At 34.0% G+C, this 21,257-nt stretch overlaps 2 protein-coding genes across 4 annotated transcripts; one reads left to right on the top strand and one right to left on the bottom strand.

Moving 5' to 3' along the window:
* Window positions 1-2,796: 2,796 nt before the first annotated feature.
* LOC141706158 (CEN-like protein 2) lies at window positions 2,797-3,763 on the bottom strand. Its single transcript, XM_074508976.1, has 4 exons — window positions 3,551-3,763; window positions 3,392-3,453; window positions 3,260-3,300; window positions 2,797-3,167 (listed from the first exon to the last, which is right to left on the bottom strand). The coding sequence occupies exons 1-4, from the start codon at window positions 3,761-3,763 to the stop codon at window positions 2,947-2,949; spliced, it is 537 nt and encodes a 178-aa protein (XP_074365077.1). The 3' UTR covers window positions 2,797-2,946.
* A 3,940-nt stretch (window positions 3,764-7,703) lies between these two features.
* LOC141708095 (uncharacterized) lies at window positions 7,704-10,327 on the top strand. 3 transcript variants are annotated; one of them, XR_012569360.1, is made up of 5 exons: window positions 7,704-7,862; window positions 8,836-8,958; window positions 9,067-9,125; window positions 9,220-9,384; window positions 9,827-10,327. XR_012569360.1 is itself a non-coding variant. In XM_074511574.1 (5 exons), exons 3-5 carry the CDS (start codon window positions 9,087-9,089, stop codon window positions 10,129-10,131), a joined length of 447 nt encoding a protein of 148 aa, XP_074367675.1. In that variant the 5' UTR covers window positions 7,704-7,862; window positions 8,836-8,958; window positions 9,067-9,086; the 3' UTR covers window positions 10,132-10,327. The 3 variants fall into 3 exon arrangements, 1 of the variants encoding a protein (XP_074367675.1); XR_012569359.1 differs by having other exon boundaries at window positions 9,545-10,327; XM_074511574.1 differs by having other exon boundaries at window positions 9,220-9,322.
* The last annotated feature ends 10,930 nt before the right edge of the window (window positions 10,328-21,257 follow it).

Genomic DNA, 21,257 nt, shown 5'->3' with positions numbered 1-21,257 from the left:
GGTCGTAGGATTACTAACTGGTAATTAATAATCTGCAGAGATCGGTACATACTATGCTTGCTTCATTATGAAGGATATCTGTTCTCATAGACATTTGTGTGGTGACACTATAGCTAGTATGTAGGTGCTTATTATAGAATAAGTTCACTGAACATGACTCGCACAGCTGAACAACTGATGGAGTTCACTCACGTGTCAGCAGTTGTTCACATATTGATAGTTGTACAAGTATCCTTAGACTTAAGGTCATCATAGTCATCTTGTGTACACTGAACTATGCTTTGGTTTAGTTCTTAGTCTCCAGGGACAATTATTAGGGCTCTACTGGGTATAGGAATTTGTACACGAAGATAGTGTATGATCAATAAAGGATCTACCCCTTCCAGTGAAGGAAGCGAATGTTCAAGGCTGATCCACTTATGCTAGTTCAGGAATCTCTGGCCAGAGTAAATGAAATTAGAAAGGAGTTTCTAATTTGCATAGAACTAAGCATAGTAAATGGTAAGCAAGTAATTGAATTAGATAGGCTTGACACGAGATCCATGCCTTGTATTTAATCGGGACATTGTAGGGTAGAAGGAGTTTATTGTACGGTAACTATTCACTGAATAGGTTCTTGGTATTCTAAGCAGTGAATTCGTATTATCCGGATAGTCGCGATATTCTGAGAAGTATCCCTCACGATGTAGAATAAATATGATTAATTAATTAATCATATTTAATAAATTAGAGAATTTATATAAATAATGATAAAATAGTTTTATTATTATTTATTTCTACTACCGGCTTAATATTGAACCTACAGGGTCACACCATAAAAGGAGAATGATTTAATGGTGGAGGAATTAATTAATAATGGCTAATAATTATTTATTTATGAAATAAATAATTAATTGGCAAATTTAATAATTGATTAAATGAGATTTAATTGATTATAAATTAATTAAGAAAAGTTCTTAATATTATTAATTAAGGATTTAATTTTTGGAAATTAAATCAAGAGAGAGAATTATTTCTAAAGTGTTTCGAAAAAGGATTAATAATTAAAAGGTGTTTTAATTATTAATAAGAATAATAAATGGGTTAATAATAATAATATTTTATGGGAAAATTTCAGCTGAAAATTTTGCCTATAAATATACTATTATAAACCCTATTTTTATTCTAACCCCAAAATTTTATAAAACCCAATTCTCTCCACCTCCTCCTCCTCCTTAACGTCGTTTTCTTGGTGGATACCGGTGGAGTGCTTCACGTTTGAGGAGCAGCTGCTAAGGATCTCTGATCGTTGCTCTTGGATCGCATATTAAAGGTTAGTAATCGATCCCTACGTTTTACCACGATTTATATGCTTTTATTTGGATTTTATATGTGTAAAAGTGTTTTACCATGCCTCCGCTGCGATTAAAATCCAACAGTAGTTGTGGTTGGGTTCCTACAAAACAACACCGGAAGGGGGGTTGGAGTCCCGCGGCGCCTCCGGCGTGAGAGTAAGAACTAGCTTTTTGGGAAGATGGAGATGAATATGAATGCAAGGTGGCTGTGTGTGTATATGAGTGTGAAAGAATGATTAACCCCAAAACCTCACCTTCTTGGGTTATTTATAGCCCAAGGGTAGGGTTTTGGGGTTGGTACCTTGAGATCCTGGTCGTCGGTTCTGGGAGCGGAGGACACCTAGCTGTAGTGGATGCTTTACACGTGTCAGTGCGGGACTGGCCGATGAATGTTCTGGGGATCATCTGACACGTGCCCTGATTATTCCCATGATTGATGTGTGACAGTTGTCCCCATCATGTGCTTGGGCCAACGTCTCACGTGCTGGGATTTACCAAGGTTAGGCTTGCGGGACTGAGCTGGTTATGAGCGGCAATGTGCGGGACTATTCCTTCTAGGAGCCGCGTGGAGTAAAGGGCTTAGGAGTAGCCCTTCCAGGAGCCATATGGAGTTAGGAGCTTAGGAGTAGTCCTTCTAGGAGGTGTATAGAGTTGAAGGCCTAAGAGTAGTCCTCCCAGGAGCTGTGTAGAGTTGAAGGCCTAGGAGTAGTTATTCCAGGAGCTGTATAGAGTTGAAGGCCTAGGAGTGGTCCTCCCAGGAGCTGTATAGAGTTGAAGGCCTAGGAGTAGTCCTCTCAGGAGCTGTATAGAGTTTTAGGCCTAGGAGTAGTTCTCCTAGATGCTGTATGTACTATGAGGGAGAGGAGTGGGAGGAGAAGAAAAAATATAGAGAAAGAAGACATTTCAAATGGTGTTTGTGCCTATAACTTTTTTCTTCAATGTTGAAATGTTGAACGATGTTTGGCACGGAGTTTATAGCTAAAAAAACAAAAATAAATTAGTTATACTATTTTTGCTATTTTAAACAATTCTACATCAATTTTGTTATATTTGGTTCGTTTTATACCAAAAAAAAACGAAACCTAAATTAGCGAGACTATGTATTTAAAAAATGTTAACTTACTAACATTTGAAAATAGAGAGTATTTACAATCTATTTGGGACATAAGAAAGGAGTAATTTTATACCCTTTTGAGTCCAGTTTTTGAGGGTGTAATTTGTAACATGGTGAGCAATTAGTTTCAGTTTTCGATCGGTAAGAAGAACTTTTACACCAACTTTCAGTTTAAAGTAATTAAAAACAAATTTAACATAATCGAATCAATTAAATTAAAGATTAAATCCGAAAGCCTACACTTAGAACAGGATTATAGAAACGGTTATATAAGGATTGAAATGGGTTAAGATAGATAAAAAAGGGTTACAAGTGCTCAAAGTAGAATAGAATACATCGGGAAGAATATATGAAAACAGGCTTATGCATAAGCTGCAGAGAACAACAGATACCCTACCACGCACACTAATTTCTAATATTTTGAATAAGTCTACATAATTAGCTTGATGACACACAGACCGGAGTACATGCAAAGGTCTATATGTATAAAGTAGATTATTAACGCCTCCTGGCAGCAGTCTCTCTCTGACAGTTGAAGTAAACAGCAGCAACAGGGGAGCCAAGCTCATTTTCTTCCGCAAACCTTCGAGTGCTGAAACCATCCCTTATCATAGGAATGCTCATCTCTGTCTGCCTTCTCACTTGCTTATAAAGGAGAAACACAAACCTGTGTATTCCTATATTTGGCCTTGGTATCTCGTAACTCACCACCTCTGTTCCTGCACTCAATTTACACATGCATGCAAACCATATCAGTGTCTCACGTCTCTGTGTTTGTGTGTTTTAATTATGTGAATAGATTTGAATATACCAAATGTAGAATTTGTAGTGCCTGGGATATCTGTGACTATCCTGTTGCATTGTCAAATAATTTTCGAAACGTTAACATAGACGTCAAGCTACTATATATATTATTTACATAAATGAAAACATATTGATATACCAGTGCAGGTGCTCTTTGAGATATGGATCACTAGGACCAGGCACATCAGGGTCAGTCATGATCTGCGAAAAACAAAAAATAAATGTATAAAGGAACCAAATATTTGAAGTCAGTGATATAATTTATTAAGGTGTGTGTTGCATAGTTTTATATACCAACCAGAGTGAAAAAGGATCTCAAATCACCACCGAGAACCTCGACCTTAGGTTTCATGTTAACTGCAGAAGGAAAGAGTTCATGGCCATTATAGACATGCTTGTTCGAGCTGTAGGTCACATTTATTTTCACATTGCTTGGGACCAAATAATCCACAACATCTCCCACCACTCTCCCAATTACAAGAGGATCATTTGAAGATGGGTTTCTTGCCATAATATTAATATAAACTTCAACCTCTAAAAACAAAGACTACTAAAAGAAAAAATGTTTGATGAAAAACAGAAATGCAGGAGCCTGTATTTATAGTTGTGAAAAAGCACAGTAAGTTCAAAATCTAAGAATAAGAGGCATATCAAGAAATGATAGATTTTCTATTCTCTGCTAAAATGGAGCATGTTCATACTTTTTAGCATAGTACATAAACTAGGCAGAGAATCTCAAGAAAATATTAAGTACTGTATGGCCATAAGTTCTGTATAAAAGAATCAATAGGTGATTTGACATGAACTGTTCATCTCTTTTAATGTCTTCTTTTCAACAATTTTATTAATAACTAAAGACCAACTCGATTGGAACTGGTCGGGGCGGGGCCAATGTATTGGTGAAAGACACGTAGAAGTGCTGGAAAATTATCAAAATGCAAACACATTTTGCAATTAAGGTAACCAAGTAGAAATTCGTTAGCTACGTGTTACTGATATAATCAATATCTTATTGTCAAGGTCAATTACTCTTAGTAGTGATATAGTATAAACTTCTAATTATATAATTCATACTAGTGGCTGTGAGCAGTCCTAACTCCCATCAAGTAAAAAGATATTCCGCTGGGTACCATAATTAAATATTATTAATGGCGTTTTGATATCATAAAACGGTTTGTGTGCATGGAAATCTCTAGGCAATAGTGATGGTGAGTCACATACGGGTTGAGCATTCGAAGTATCCACACTGAACCGGCCTGTTGATGAACGAACCGAGCTCGGGCCGGGCTTGAACCGAAAAAATTGGACTCGTAATCGGTACACGAATAATCATGTGTTCGGGCTGTGCGGGCTTCCATGCGGGTTTATGTGCGGTTACACTTCAATTCAAGTTGCAGGGTGCAAATGAACTACTATTATTATAAATATTATTATAGTATTATTATTTGTTAGTGCAATTTGTATTGGACTCTACTTTTTTTATATCAAACTCTTTGACTCTTATGTAATTTAATCACACTCTGATCTTCAGTTGATGAGGCACACCTGCGGGCCTGTGCGGGCTATGCGGGTTGCCTGCATGTGTAACTCGCGCGGGTTCTGTGCAGGCCGGTCACGGTCCCGGTTTTTTAAAATATAATTCGTAACCGGCTCACTTGTTTTTACGAATTGTGCGGGTTTGAACCGACCCGGTTCGGGCCGAATAATTCCCGGTTTCCATACGAGCCGGTCCCGAACGGGCGGTTCAAACCCGCACGTTTGGACAGCTCTAATGGTGACTAATCCCTCCCTCTCCGCATTCTATTTATGAACATGTTATTTACATAGCCATTTTTAATTTTATTTATGAAAAATCCTTTTTAATTTACGAGACTGCCGTGGATGCACACAAAAAAGCAATTAAATTTTTTTAATGCCATTGTAATTTGATTTTTTACACTTATTTGCTATGTAAATAAGAAAAAAAATCCCTTTATTTATTATCTATTCCATCCACGATTGTAAAAATCACCGATTCGATTAATTACTCGATTCATCGTCACGATGTGCTATTCTGATTCGGTTTTTAGAATTCAATTAATTATTGTCAATTTTTCATAAATTAATATATAATTTTTAATAAAATAAATATTATTACATATTTTTAAAAAGATTTTCGCTTAATAATTTGATTAAATACTGATTATCAGATTAGTTACAGTAATGTATCTCTACCGATTAATGGCCATTGGCGTTTTTTAAACAATAATTCCACCTATAATCGAAGTGAATACAATAATTTATAAAATCTTAATAACAAAAAATAGGCAATTCAACTTAACTCTAATGAATTTATTATATGACACTCCTAAATTCGACCAACGACAGTTAAATTTACCTGCCATGCCATTGATCCGTGTAAATTTGATCTAACATACCAAATTTAACTCCTAAAAAGTGATCCAATACTCTATTTACACCCACTATATGATTTTCATATTATCTTATACTATATTATTATAAGCGAAATATGATTACGTTCGGTCGTTTCGTTAATATCTTCCTACAAAATATGTTAACACCTTCCAAAATAAAACTTAAACAAATATATTTTAATTAAAAAAATAAATCAAATATCTAATAAAACTACAAAATCTATGAATTATTATCCAACTTAATATCTATTTGCACTCAACTTATTTTTTACCTATTTTATTTTTGGGTTAATATCTTCTTAAAAAATAGTCAACACGACTTTAAAAAATATTATTAATATTAAAAATAAGAAAAAACATTCCTCGACTCTTCTAAAATTAATTCAAATTATAATTCTCTCTGTATCTGAAACCAAATAATCTCATAATAAATTATTCTTAATAGTTAATACACATCAGATGAACACAAATAATATATTTAAAAATTAGATTAAGAAAATATGAAATTAAAAAACATGAAAATTAAAAACATGAAATTAAAAAAACACAATACTTGCATTCTCTTACGATCATACATATTCCAACATGAAATATGATTGTTTATATTGAAATAGGATTCCTTATGTATAAAAAATACTGATAACTAAAAAATGTATGTTTTCGAAGTAAAAAGAAAATTTGAATTTAGAGTTTATACACTAAAATTTTAGTTATAAAATAAAGAATTTATGGTGTAAGTATTAAAATATGAGTAGTAATGTCACATTTTTAATATATTTCGATTTTAATAATATAGTATTGATATGTGATGGTATTATTAAATTTTAAAATAAATATATGAGAATCGTTATATTCAATATGGATAATATTCTAAATCATAATATTTTAAATATCCAAATTTGAATCCGTCAAAAGTATAATATGAAAAATATGTGTATTATTAATTTCAATAATACATAATTATTATATTTGATTTAATAATTTTTTATATATTTTTTATTTTTACAAAAAATTATTATATAAATAATAATATTATGTTAAAAACTAACCCTAAAATCCTCCGTCCCCCTGCCACTCTGTCCGCCGCCCCCCTCTCTCTCTTTCTTTCTATATCTCCATCACTCTTGCACTCCCGCTGTCACTATCTTCTTATTTTATAAATATTATAACACATGTATGATGAATCCGACGAAACGACCCGGTTCGTTTACTCCGTTATCGGAAACCAAGGCAGCGCTGTCACTATCTTCTTTGATGTTACCTTAGAAAATGTTGAAATAGGTATGAAATTGTGGTCCTATTACAATACCCCAATTTTGGTGTTGAAATATATATAAAAACATGTTGCTATAGCTCATGATGTTGGCATAAATATCTTCCTTGTTACAACCCACCAGGTGGTGCTTCCATATTCAGCTGAATAATTTTTTTTTGATTAAACTCAATATATAATTTATTTTTAAAATTAAGTAATTTGAAAAACTAATTTATGAAATTTTTGTCGAAATTAAATGTACACAAACTGAATAAATTATTCATATTTTATAAATATTGATATATTTCCTATGGATATAAAACTAAATGAATACCTTTTAATATTAATTTAAAAATAAATAAATGTTCAAGATACATTATTTTCATAGATTATAAATAAAAAATAAATTTGTATATCAAAAATTAAATTTATATATAAAAATATTTGATATGGATAAAATAATTTATTGATTTGTCTTATAAATGAAATGTATATTAAAACAATTATTTTTTAAAATTTTGTATATATTAAATAATTTTTTCATAATTATATATAATAATAGTAAAATGTTTAGATCGGAAAACGCTAAAACTTTTCTTTATAAAAAATTAAATCATGTAACAACTTTAAATTTTTAGAAATTAATTATATTAATATATTAATTTTAATTATAATAAAATAAATATGGGTATTTCAGATATTTTATTTTAATATTTATAATTTTGGAAAAAATATAAAGTGAAATTGGGTTGGGCTGGGCCCTAAATTTGGGTAGGCGGTAACATTTTAATTGACAGGGAGGAAGTGAAATATTAAACCAATGAAAGGGGGAAAGTCGAGTTAAAGAAATTAGGGTACTTCCACCTTCACCAAGCGGCGGGTTTGGAAAAAATGTTGAGAAATTAGGGTTCTGGGCAAGCTACACTAGGTTCGAATTAGAGGTATTCAATCTCTATATCTCCCTTACTAATTAAGATCTCTCTCGTTGTTTTCTTTCTTTATTTTGGGATTATGTCCATGTCCCTTTGTAGAATGAAAACAACAAAGATGTAGATTGAGACTGATGGAAGTAGGTTTTTACCAAAACACTTGGCAAGATACCAGATCCATTAGTGTAATAGTGGATTTGTGAGAGAGGATTTGTGTCTAAAGCAAAGGGAAGAGATAGAGTCGTTAAAGACTGCCATTATATTCCCTGATGTTCTGGGTTCGCAACTTTAGGATCTTTTGGGGAAACAGGGTTCTTATTCCGATTCCTCTTTTATAAGAGTGAGTCGAAAGTGAGAGCATTCTTTCATCCTATAGTTTTTTTAAGGTTTTTGCTAATCGATTTTATCTAAATGCGGTATTAGGATATATTGAAGTGATTGAAACTAGTTTTGGAAGTTTAAATAATTTATTGGGTAGTAATGATATTGCTTTTAATTTATATTGAATGCTTACCGGTAGAGCGGAGTTATTAGACATTTTTGGGTCTACATGTTTCTTTGGAAACTGAATATCTGATAAAGTTGTGTCATGGAAACTTTTAAACTGAAATTGTCTGAGTTATCCATAAGCTTTTCCTTTTCTCAAACCCCAAGTGGAAGTATCAACCGAATAATTTTTTGTTGATTGGCGGATTCAGACTTGTGATATGATTGTTCTAGTTTATTTGTTTGTAAAGAGATATTGACTAAAGCTATTTGTAAATACATTAACAATTGTGGAAGTAGAGAAGTTTTTCCTAAGTTCATTACCATAGTCCTGTAATTTAATAGTCCCTGTTATATATTTCAGTTGGACGTTCTATTGACTGGTGCAATTGTGCCAATTATTCATTAAGTATATATAATCTTGACTAGTCAATGTGAATGTTAGTTCAACTTTATTATGGTGATTATTGTTAGTTACTAAATGTTGCATCTGTGGCAGGACCCCCTGGATCAGGAAAAGGAACACAATTGCTTGTGCCACTTGGCCACTGGTGACATGCTGAGAGGTGCTATAGCTGTTAAAACTCCTCTAGGCATTGAAGCTAAGGAAGCTACGAAAAAGGTATGCCTGAGTTTTAATGTATGTATGCTCAGTGCTCTGTATTATACCTTATTAGCCAAACTCTTATTAATATGCTAACTACGTTTCCTAACTTTTACATGTCCATAGGTCAAAGAGCTGACACATCAATGTTGTTTGATCAAAGTAATGGGCTTGCTACATCTAAGGTAGCAACTGTAGCTTGTAATCTTCTTCTTGTAATGTATTTTACCTTATTATACCTAATGTGTCCGTGAATGTTTCCATCAATTTTAACAATAGGAAACCGAAGTTAAAGAAATGAATCAGTCAAACGGTTCTAAATTTCGTAAAGATATTGCCACTTCTATGAATGGGAAGTATTTGGGCCCCAAAAAAGCTTCAGGTATGCAAGTGAAGAGTATCAAAGAGGGAAATATGCCACGATCAACTTATTCCCAAGTTAAGGTGTGAATGTCTGAATTTATAACCTACGTCCAGGAAATTTCAACAGGGAAATAGTTTTTCCTATTCTAAATGTATCCATGGTTTATTTTTTTTATTACTGGTTACCAACCTCGTTTTACTTACCATTAATTTGTGATACTATTTGTTTTATCCATTCCAGCAATCAAAAAATTGCAATGAACAGTCAGCTATAGAAGATGTGGCAGAATAACAAGGCCTGCCGTGTGTTTTCTTTTATTTTATTTTTACTGATCATTTTGCTTCTTATATTTCTTTTTTTTTCTATTTTTTGTTTCCAATTAATTTATTGATTGTTGATAGCTTTTATGTTGAATTGTTGAAGACTAATGTAGAAGATGCTATCTTTCTATCTTAATTTTTTTTTTGTGTTCAAAGGGATTTGTTTTACCTAGTTAATAGGGTTATGTTCAACCTACTCTAGTGCAACCAGGTTATTCTCAGCCACCACCTTCACAAGCTGGTTATGCTCAGCCAGATTCTGGTGCTCAGAGAGTTGCAACAGCTGGTTATAGCGTTACACGGGCTTCAAGTTATGCTCCACCACCATATGATGCACCTCTAGTAACTCAGTCAAGTTATGGACAGCCTCCAATAGCATATAACAACATTTTGTTCAAGCTACCCAGGCTCCTCCACCATTGCTGTCAGACAAGCCATCAAGCTACCCAGGCTCCTCCACCATTGCTGTCAGACAAGCCATCAGAGCATTTTGTTCGTGGGGAGTAGATGAGTGAAGACCAGCAACAGATTTGGTTGATGCTCCTGTGAAAGCCCTTAAGAAGGCAAAGTTGGGAAATGTAGGAATCTATAATATTAGAACTAGATTTAATATTTAATTATACTAGAATGTAACTTTTATAGAACTTGGTTCATGTAATGATTCTAAGAGTTTCATATTTTTTTATTTAATTTGAGTTTTATATTTTGGATTTAAATATTTATCTAATAATATTATATTTGTGAAAATTTAAATAAAAATAAACAAAAAACTATAAAATATGAATATATAAGAAACTACTGATGTGGTTACTTGTGGGACCCACTTTTTTTGTCAGTTAGTACCTCTACTGCAACACCAAATCTATGTTGCTATACTCTTAAAATCCTATTGCAATTGATATCTATAGAAACATATTTTGCTTTGTTACCATAGATTGACACTAATGTAAGGTTAGATACCTATAGTGACGGCCTTAGAACCAATACCGAAAAAGTGTTGCAATAGACCTATTTTTTCCTATAGCAACATTTTTAAGGGTCGATAGCAACACATATTTGGTGTTGGTAAAAGCCATATATGGCGTAGTGCAATATTCGTTTCGATAAACCGATAAAACCCGTACTTTCAAGAAACGAGATATTTTGATTAAACTATTATATCATCTTCTCGTAATTCGTGTAACCAATGCGCTGAGACCAAGTCTGTATTTACAAAATGTGTAGTTTTGGATAATTATCTTAAAATCGGTACCGATTTGGATCTTTTTTATCAAATAAACATTATATTTTATATCCAATATGATCCAACAAAGTACCAATATTTCGTAAATATAAATAGCATTTACCGTATTTTATTTTGTATATATAATCATTTGCAAATAGTAAAATATATAATTTTCAAAGAAAATCTATATATTCATAATAGTGCTTGAGAATCAAACCCAAATTTCAAGGCGTTATCGATATCCAATTTTGGAGTTCAAGTAACCAAATTGAAGGTATTGAAGAGTACTTTCAGAATATGTAATCCGTATACCTGCAGAATCAAGAGGTATTTTTCTATAATTTTTATTAATTTCAAATAATTTTAGTTTTAATTATGAATTTTTTATTTTGATGTTGTTTGTATGATTTGATGATTATATGTTGTAGATAATTTGATTCTGATCATTTTGATATGTGATAATAGTCATTTGGAGTTCAATAACATGTTCAAAATTGAGTTTAATTTTTGAATTATGAAATTAGGGTTTATATCCGTATGAATATTCTTAATTGAATTTGGGGGTTTTTGATCTAGGGGTTATTAGATTGATCGAGGGGTTTTTGATCTAGGGGCTTTTGCACCGGTATTATTTGTTAAGAGGAATCGAGTTGGCCGAAGCCACGAAAAACTCGCCGTACGGCGAGTTTTCTTTGAGTTTTTCCGGCCAACTTAAGGGTTATCTGTTAATTTCAATTGCATGGTTAGATTCCTTGTGATTTGTAGTTGTGATCTAGAGGAGATGGTGGTGTGACTATACCGGAGTCGACTTCTCCAGCGAAGCTCGACTTTTTCCGGCGAAGCCCTGTCAAAATTTCATTTTAGTCCCTGTAGTTTTGAAGAAGAAAAAGTTGAGTCCCTGTAGTTTTAAAAAATTACAAAAATAGGATTCTCGTTTTAAAATTATTTAAATTCAGATATTTTTTTTAAATTTCAAAAATATGTTTTTAATTATTAAAAATTATAAAAATCATTATTTTAATTCCAAAATTTATTTTTAATTCAAAAATAAATTTGAATTATTTAATTAAATAATTTTAGTTAATAATTAATTAGTTAATTGGTCAATTAATTCGAATATTATTTGATTAATTTTAATTAGGTATTTAATTAGATTTAATTAATTCTTATAATTTAAAAATTCTGAAAAATAGTTTCAAGCTTTAAAATATTATTTGAAACTGTTTTCAAGGCTCGATAATAATTATAAAATGATTTTAAATTCGGATTCAAGTATTCGAACCCTGTTAATTGTTTATAAGTGATTCAACGACCTGTTTTAATTCTGAAAAATATTTAAAATTTTATATTAAATATCTGAAAAATCTTTTTAACCCCGAATCTTCTTTGAAAAAGTATTTTTATCGAATATCTTATGTTCTATGTCCTATATGTGATCTGATTAATATACAATATGCGTATAAATGCATTGTTTAACTGTTTTAATAATAAATTTCTATCTGTAAGTCAGATTTGGGTGAAACGAAGGATAGATAGAAGCTTGTAACGAATAAAATAGAGTGAGAAAGAGTATTGATAGTTACTTGTGATGTATAGAAGAGGAAGCGAGGCGTAGAAAGAGGAAGGAGAAAGTCAGTGATTAGAAGTCGGTGAATGAGAGCAAGTGAAGCGTTAGCAAGTCGAGATAAGGCAAGTATTGTCGAACCTTCTTGTGATATATTGTAAGTATTCTGAACCTTCTCAAGATATATTGCAAGTAATCGATTAGTTCTATTTGTATTGCAAGTGCTTTGAACCATTTAACCCTAAACCCTGATTTCAGTTATTGATCTTTGAGCTGTAAGCCTTATTTTTTGTAAATTATTGACTGTTGAATACCTAGATACGAACCACAGATATACGATACTACTCCACAAATACATACAAACTCAATACCGATCACTGAACTAGATTTGTTTAACATACAAACCTTCATAACTTATACATCAGAAGACTAATCCTTATAACCACGAGACCTTTATTCTTCTATTATGTGATTCTTTTACCGGCTGATAACCAATCTTTGCACTTACCTTGTTGTATCCAATTGGTGATTGCAACCCACCTTATGCTTGAAGACTAATGTTGTTTATGATTATGTTTATTGATTTACTTTGTTTATTCTGTTATTATTATAGAATTGGATTATTTTATAAATGTGGGCCAGATTTGTGGTCAGACCAGATTGGTGGTCATGTTAGGCCAATGTGTGCCTTGGATCCAGTAATTATAGCAAAGCTGTTTGTCTTGTTCCGGGTTAGTGCTTGACTGATCAGCAGCCTAACCTTGGTTTTTAAAATAAAAATTGAATATCTAAATCTAATCATTGCTTATAAAGAAACTTGATATCCTAAATCATTTCACTTGATCATTGTTCAATCTCAATATTATTACTGTGACGTGCTGAGCTTGTTAGCTCATTTGTGCAATTCTGTTTATGTTCATTTCCAGTTAATAAGGAACATATTGGTAGCGAGGATCCCCAATTAAGCATGCGAGCTAGGATTCCAGGTTGAGCAGAATAAGCTAGCTGAAGACTTTTGTAATAGTTTAAATTTGAAAGTTTGTAAGAATGTTTAATATTCAGATATAAGTTTAACTATTTGGGTTTTGGAATGTTTTTAATATAAATAAGTTGTGGCTTATGTGCATACTTTAACCTGTTGCGATCCGTGGATGGAGGAAATAGGGTCATTGCATATTGTTATTATTATTGTCATAAGCAGGTTTATATATTTTATGTGTGTGTTGTGTACCCCAAACTTATGACCCGAGTTTGGAGGGCGTCACAGGTTTGGTATCAGAGCTATAGGTTATAAGTCATTGACACAAGCCTTGATTATCGGGAATGAGTAAAGGGTTAGGATTAAAGGTAATAAATAGAAAGATAAAGCATCGAGAGGTTGAGTATGACTGTATAATAGGTGTTAGTATGATTCATGTTATGGTTCGAGATTCTTATCTTGTGATATGATTTTCAGATAGCAGTGATGGCAGATTCCTTTATTCCAGTACCATCTAATCATTCTGAGCCTTCAGTCGGAGGACCGTCATCTGATCCACGTCCTGCACTTCCACCTCTTTTTGTTATACTACTTCTTGTTATGACAGCTGCACCACTACGAGCTATTCCACCTCATGGTATGAGACCACCTATCCGAGGACCCCCAACAGCTGATTCTGACTCTACTGGGCATTCAATTACAGGTTCATCATTCTAGTTTACCCCATACCGTATTCCTTATTATCGGTATGAGGCTCTTCTTTTGGAGCAAGAGGCCTTGTTGGCATAGATTCACGAACTACAACATATTATGAGGACTATAGATGTTGACAGGAGTGCGAGGGAGCTTCGAGAGGAGATTCATGTGACCCGGAGGGTTTTTAAGGCTAGATTGCATGGAGCTACTTGTAAATATGCAGGCCCGGGTGCTCTTATGGGATGGGCCAGAGAGGTGTTAGAGGATCTTGCGAGGCTTGGTGGACTAGAGTTTCCCTGGAGCTAGAGACAGAGACGCAGAGACAGAAATGTTGATACATAGTTGTTGTGACAGCTGTTATTTGTACATTAGTGTGTAGTGTGTATCAACAAAATTTTGGCTTGTATATATAGACTAGACTTGCTGACTAGTGTGTAGGCTTATTTTACCCTTTTATTTTTTATAAAGCATTTTTACGCTTGTACTACCAAAACTTTGATATATATATATATATCAGTACCTTTTCTTTTCTAACATTGTCATTTACATTACTGCACCTATTTTATCTTAATTTATTTATTGCACCAGTTATAAACTCTTGTGATACCATGTACCCTATCCCCTTAACTGTTTATATTCTGTAAAGAAGCATGAAATTTACTTTGTTCAACTATTACAAATATTTTTAAAAAGAGATATATCTATTTTACAAAAACTTTTCATAAAATTTGATTTAAAGGCTAAATAAGTTGTTTGATTCTTTATAGAAAATGCCTCCCAGAAGAAATACCCGTTCTACTAACCAGAATGAAAAAACCAATAACAACAACCAAGACAACAATAACCAGAATACAAATCCAGGTCCCATAGACCCAGCAGTAGCCCAGATACTCCAGATCTTGGCTCAACAAACAATCAACCTAACTCAACAGCAGCAGAGACAAACCAACCCTCAGGTAACTTTTAAGACTTTTCAGGCGGTGAATCCACCAGAATTCAAAGGTTCTTTAGACCCAATTGAAGCGAGAGTTTGGTTAAAGGAGATAGAGAAGTCATTTGCTTTGGTTAAGGTGAGAGAGGAACAGAAAGTTGAGTTTGCAAGTTACTATTTGAAGAATGAAGCCACCTACTGGTGGGAGACTGTTAAGACATTGGAAAGGACGCATGTTATTACGTGGGAAAGATTGAACGAGTTATTTCTAGAGAAGTAATTTCCTTAGTTTGTTCAGGATCAAATGGAATTGAAGTTTTTGGAGTTAAAGCAGTTATGGAAGTAAGTTTGAAGAATTGTCCAAGTTTGTACCATCATATGTAGAAACTGATAGGAAGAAATCTAAGAGATTTCAGCAGGGTCTTAAGCCATGGATCATAGGGAAGGTAGCCATATTTGAATTGGACACTTATTCAGGAGTTGTATAGAAGGTCATAATTGCAGAGACGAAGAGTGAAATATCACAGAAGGAGAAGGAGAGTAAGAAGAGGATGTTTGACGAAAATAAAGGACAGTCACAAGCAGGGAAGTTTCCAAATTTTAATCAAAAAAAGGAAAGTTTCAGCCAGGGAGAAATTTTAATTTTAAGAAGCAAAATGCAGGAGACAGAGGACAAGGCAACCGTCCAGCCATTGGGAACCAGCCAAACCAACAAAGGTGTAAGTCATATGTCATAGACCTATTTGTATATTCGAGGATTCAACTCAACTCAAATAAGAATGTAATAAGTAAATAGTGGATCGACCGTCAGAGAGATCTCGCAAAGTAATATCTGTCAAAGGATTCAGAGACAATGTTCATCTACAGACTTGAGGAGTTAATTCACTGGAAGAAGTTCAAGAAGTTGATCATGCCTCAGTGATATAAATCAAGATCGTGGATTTAATCAAGTGACAGAGATCTCGTCAGGGTATCAATAAATTACAAGGATTTAATCTGAAGAAAATCAAAGTGTCAAAGTCAAGACATGAAGAAACGTCACGGAAGTTAGTCACTCATGAACCAGACAGTACATCGAGTGTCAGCGTTGAAGTGGTGGAATTGATTCATAATTTTCAGTGATTTTCAGAAGATTTGCAGAAGAATGGTTGCTGCTCAAGACTAGAATTAATTCTCTATTAATTAATTAAGTCATCTAATTTAATTAAGAAAATAAATTATATCTGCGAAGAATAATTTATTTATTAATTGAATTAATTGATTAATTAATTCTGAATTAATTCTAGGAATTTTAGGAATTTTCAGAAGTTTAATTGGATTAAATTCAAGCATTAAATCAGCAAGACAATTGAAAATGAACTAGCATGACAATCAGGATTGTCATACCGATTGTCATGCTAGGCCATTGTCAATTGTCTCACCGAAAGTTACTCTAGGAGGATGATTGTCTTGCTAGTTCATTCTGATTGTCATGCTAGTTCATTCAGATTGTCTTGCTAGTTCATTCAATTGTCTCACCGAAAGTCTTGCCAGCTATAGGATTGTCATGCCAAGTCAATTCTATTCGTTTGTTGATTTAAAAAGAAGCAGAGAAGCAGCAACTTATAATTAAGAACACAGAAGTCAAGAAACAAGGCAGAAAAGAAAATCAAGAAGAAATATTTCATCTTTTCATCTGCATACTTCAAGATTAAATTTCTAGATTGTAAAGTTAAATCCAATCCACTAGAAATCTTTATCTTGCTCTTGTGTATCAATCTAGCGGATTAAAATCCCTAGAACTTAATCTCAAATCGCGTTTAGCATTTGATTCTAATTATTGCAAAAATAGAAAAAGTTCATGTCGAATTTATTCTAGATTTGTGATAATTGATTTGAGATTAATACCTTGTAATCGATACAGTTGTTGTAACACCTTTCAAGTTTAATAATATTTTTATTTAACTTGAATTTTGTTTCACATTTTTTATTCCGCATTTAATTCGATTATTCGGTACTGTTTGTATTCAACCCCCCCTTCTACAAACACATTGGGACCTAACAATTGGTATCAGAGCCTTCTGATTAACGAACAAATCAAGATCCTAGACTTTTGTGATTTTTCAACTCCTTGAATTTTTATTTATTCAAAAATTCATAATGACTTCACATAAAGTTGGAACCGTTAAAATTCCACAATTTGATAAAGAGAATTATATCATGTGGAAGAAGAAGATGCTATTATTCTTACAAGTTGCAAATCCCAAATATTCAAACTTGTTAAAGAAGGGTATAAAAACTCCGATGGTTATTGAACCGGAGGTAATAATAGATGGTGTGGTGACTACTGAAGCTAGAACCTATCCAAAAGAGCCTGAAGATTTTACTCCTGCTGAGAAGGAAGAAGCCTCCTTGGATGCCAGCCTTCAATTAATATTAATTGATTCCCTTGATCCCTTGATGAACAGACATGTGATGAACTGTAAAAATTCCAAACACATGTGGGAAACTATTGAGGTGATTAATGAAGGCACAGAGGAAGTTAGGGAGAACAAGTTGGAAATCCTAACCTCTGAATATGAACATTTCAAATCAAATCCAGGAGAAGGAATTACTGAAGTGTTTGAGAGGTACAATGCGTTGATCAACAACCTGAACATCAATGGAAAGTATTATTCAATCAGGGAGGTCAACAAAAAGTTTCTTTTAACACTGCCAGCTCATCTTGAACATAGAATCACTGCCATTAGAGAAGCTAGAGATCTGAGTGAGATTTCTTTGGACAGGCTCTATGGAGTGTTAAAAACTTATGAGTTGGAGCAGATTCAACAGAAGGAAGTCTACGGGAAGGATAGAATGGTCAGCACATCTAATGCACTTGTAGCTAAAGGTCAACAACAACAACAATCTCAACAGTTAGAAAGAATGGTACAGTTTTCCAAGGGTGAGGAAAATGAGTTAGTAGCAGAATATGATCCTCCTACTACAAATCAATCAAGTGATGATTTTTATTCCTTGGAAGAGCTGGAGCAATTGGAAGACGAGTCAATGGCCCAAATTGTCAAGAGATTCTCCCATGTCAGATTCAAGAGGAATCCCAAGCTTAAGTACAAGTCCAACTACAACAAATTCCAGAAAGGTGGATCTTCATCCTCTAACACCAGCAGTGGTGGGTACAAAACAGGGATGATTGATCGAAGCACCATTAGATGCTATAACTGCAATGAGTTGGGACACTTTGCCACAGAATGTAGGAAGCCAAAGCAAGTAAGAAAGAACTCTGAAAGGGCTTATCTGGCAAAGTGAAGAAGCTGGGATGATACTGACAGTGAAGATGAAGATGAAGGAAATCTTGCTCTTATGGCTATTGATGGAAAAGCTTCATCGTCAAGAATAGAGGTAAAACTTTCTGATGCTGAAATGGTTTATCATCTAAGAGGTAACTTAGATTGTGCACGTCGTGATAATGAACTGTTAAGTTTAAAGATCACAGACCTTGAGAAAGAGGTCAATGAATTAAGACTTGTGCATATTAATCAAGACAAATTAAAAGAACATGTATCTTTTCTAGAGAATAGAGTTGACTGTTATAGAAAACTCGAAACTATTCTCAAAGACAAGATCACCGGTCTTGAGACTAAGGTTAGAGCCTACTTCAATTCTTGTTCGAAGGCTAAAGAGTTCTACAGTAAGCAAGCTGTTAATCAAACATCTGGAATAGGTTATGATTACAATGCTGCTATTGGAGAATTAGGCATAAACTCCCCTCCTCATGTATGTGCTAAAGGGAGGGAAGTACCACATGTGCTTAAGGGTGTTGATGAACCCCTCTATAAAGCATCAATTGCTGAACCATTTGATGCGACCTCTTCTGTTATTCAAGAAGAAATACGTGCTGAGGATCATGCTAATGAGAAGATTGTTTCCAAGTCAAGTGAGTCGAAAGTTCCAGTCAAAGTTGTGAAAGCAACTGAGACTAACTCAGACACACATGAGTTGGATAACAATAATGCCATGTCTACCATGCATAAATTACCTGCTATTAATCACTCTCATAAAGCATGTGGTGTTGCTAATTGTATGTCTTGTGCTTTTAATATGATGTATGCTTATTTTAATGGTAAGCATGTGTCTAATGATAAGACTACTCCTCGTCAGCATGTGAATAACAAGAAGCATGATAGGTCTAAGACTGCTAGTCCTTCTAAGGCTAGAAAGGAGACATTTGTGCCTAAGCTTAAACAGAAATTTGTTAAGGCTGTTTACAAGGTCAAATGTTCAGTCATTGAGAATGTTGAGACCATTAAAATTAAAAATGTTGTTTTGTCTGACAAAGGACAGTTCTACAAGTATGCCGGGCCCAACCAAGTTTGGGTTCCGAAGAAGGTCTAATCCATTTGAAGTGCAGGGCAGTATACAGGTGTAACCGGTAGTGTGGATTCTTGACAAGTGGATCATCAAGACATATGACCGGAGATAGAGCCCTGCTATCAAATGTGGTTGAGAAAGCTGGCCCCCTGATTACCTTTGGAGATAACAGCAAAGGTTTATCCGAGGGATATGGCTGTTTACAAGCTGGGAATGTTATCATTGTAATTTTGTATATTGTGCTAGGTTATTATCAGGAAGCAGTATCTAAGATATAGCACCAGTGACGAGACTTGAGAATATTATGACATATCAGGCACCTGCTGCACATTACACTTGGAATTGTACTCTAGTAAGATGTGTACAAGTGTACTCCTGATTGGTGAGTTAAAAGAGGAAGTCAGTGCACCACAGTTCATGGACTTTGCAGCTGCAGATCTATTGGACTATACAATCTCTTCTTCACAATCTCACTTCAGGTTGATATGAACTAGTATACTGCTCAAGCAATCGTCAAGGACATGGTATGGCACTCTAACAGAAGTTGTAATCTTATATGAACTAGTAGAGTCGTCATATTTATAACTATTTTATCACTAAGCACAATCATATTGTTTTATATGTGCAGTGGTATATTGATTATGCAACATAACAATTAGTATCTAAAGTACTTGACAAGTATCGGTCAATGATATCTTGTTAACATTATATTGCAGATATTTGTAAGCTTTTGACATGAATGAGAATTACTTAGACTTTACCCTAAGTGATCAATGTTTTATCAAAAACTCATTCATATTGAAAAACAAAATCAAACTTCTTTCTACATTAGTGATTTCTTATTTCGTGTAAAATCTTTTGAAATCACTATTGTAAATCATTTTCTCTCTATCACCATATGTTCTATGATACAGGTTCAGTCTCCATTGACTTTCTTTCATTGACAGTCATGAGGTTGAAAACCCACAACGTCTATCCCAGACTGTAAAGACAAACACAAAAACAGAACCAACCAACACTCTTTTACCACTAAAAGTAGTATGAATGAGCGTGAGGGAGATAGTGCCTTAGTGCACCACATAAGGAAGGTTCTGTAGTCAACCCAGTAGCTCTGTCTCCTACATAGATGAGTAGTATTTAAACCGAGACAACTGCTAGCCCCCATACATCTTCTCAAAAAGATGTAATGGCTGAAAAGGCACAAAAACAAGTTACTAGATTCATTCTCTCAACAGGGTGAGTCTATTGAATTTTGCCTGTCGGCCAAGGTATCCGATGTAGTGTCACCACTTCAAACATAATCAATTCCTGATGCACAAGGAGAGGTTACACACACAAAGGATGAGTTGACGGAAACAAGAGTTTCGACCATTTTAAGGTCAGATTCGATTGTTTAAGGTTCGTTAGTGGACCAATTGCCTTTACAGGTGTTAGGAGAGGATACTGATCCAAAAGCCATATGTCAGTGGTCAGTGTCTACCTCCCCAGGCTTAAATCCCCTGGATGCATCTGCGGATAGTGGATCTGACATAGGTGCAGATCGGCAACTTGTTGACAATGATTCAGATATTACCTGATGAGTCACAAGGAAATGTCTTAACAGGCATTAGAAGGGAACTGTGATCTTTATGCTAAATTCTTTGGATCATTGTTTACCTTCCCAGAATTCAAATCTGGAACCCTAAAAGGGAAACTAGCAACTTGTAGATTATGACTCAGATTTATCTGACGAGTTTAACAAGGATGGGGATTTGTGAACTCCCATTGCACCACCTGTGACCTCCTTAAAGGATGGCTAAGGTGATTTTCCTTGCAGGTACAGCTGGATTATGGAGCTATGAGAGAAGAGTGATACACTTGTGAGTGTAAACACGAGTGGAGAGAAGAGTGA

This window comes from Apium graveolens, chromosome 2 (genome assembly GCF_009905375.1).
Source record: "Apium graveolens cultivar Ventura chromosome 2, ASM990537v1, whole genome shotgun sequence".
Classification (NCBI taxonomy): domain Eukaryota; kingdom Viridiplantae; phylum Streptophyta; class Magnoliopsida; order Apiales; family Apiaceae; genus Apium; species Apium graveolens.
This window is presented reverse-complemented; position numbering and strand designations above follow the sequence as displayed.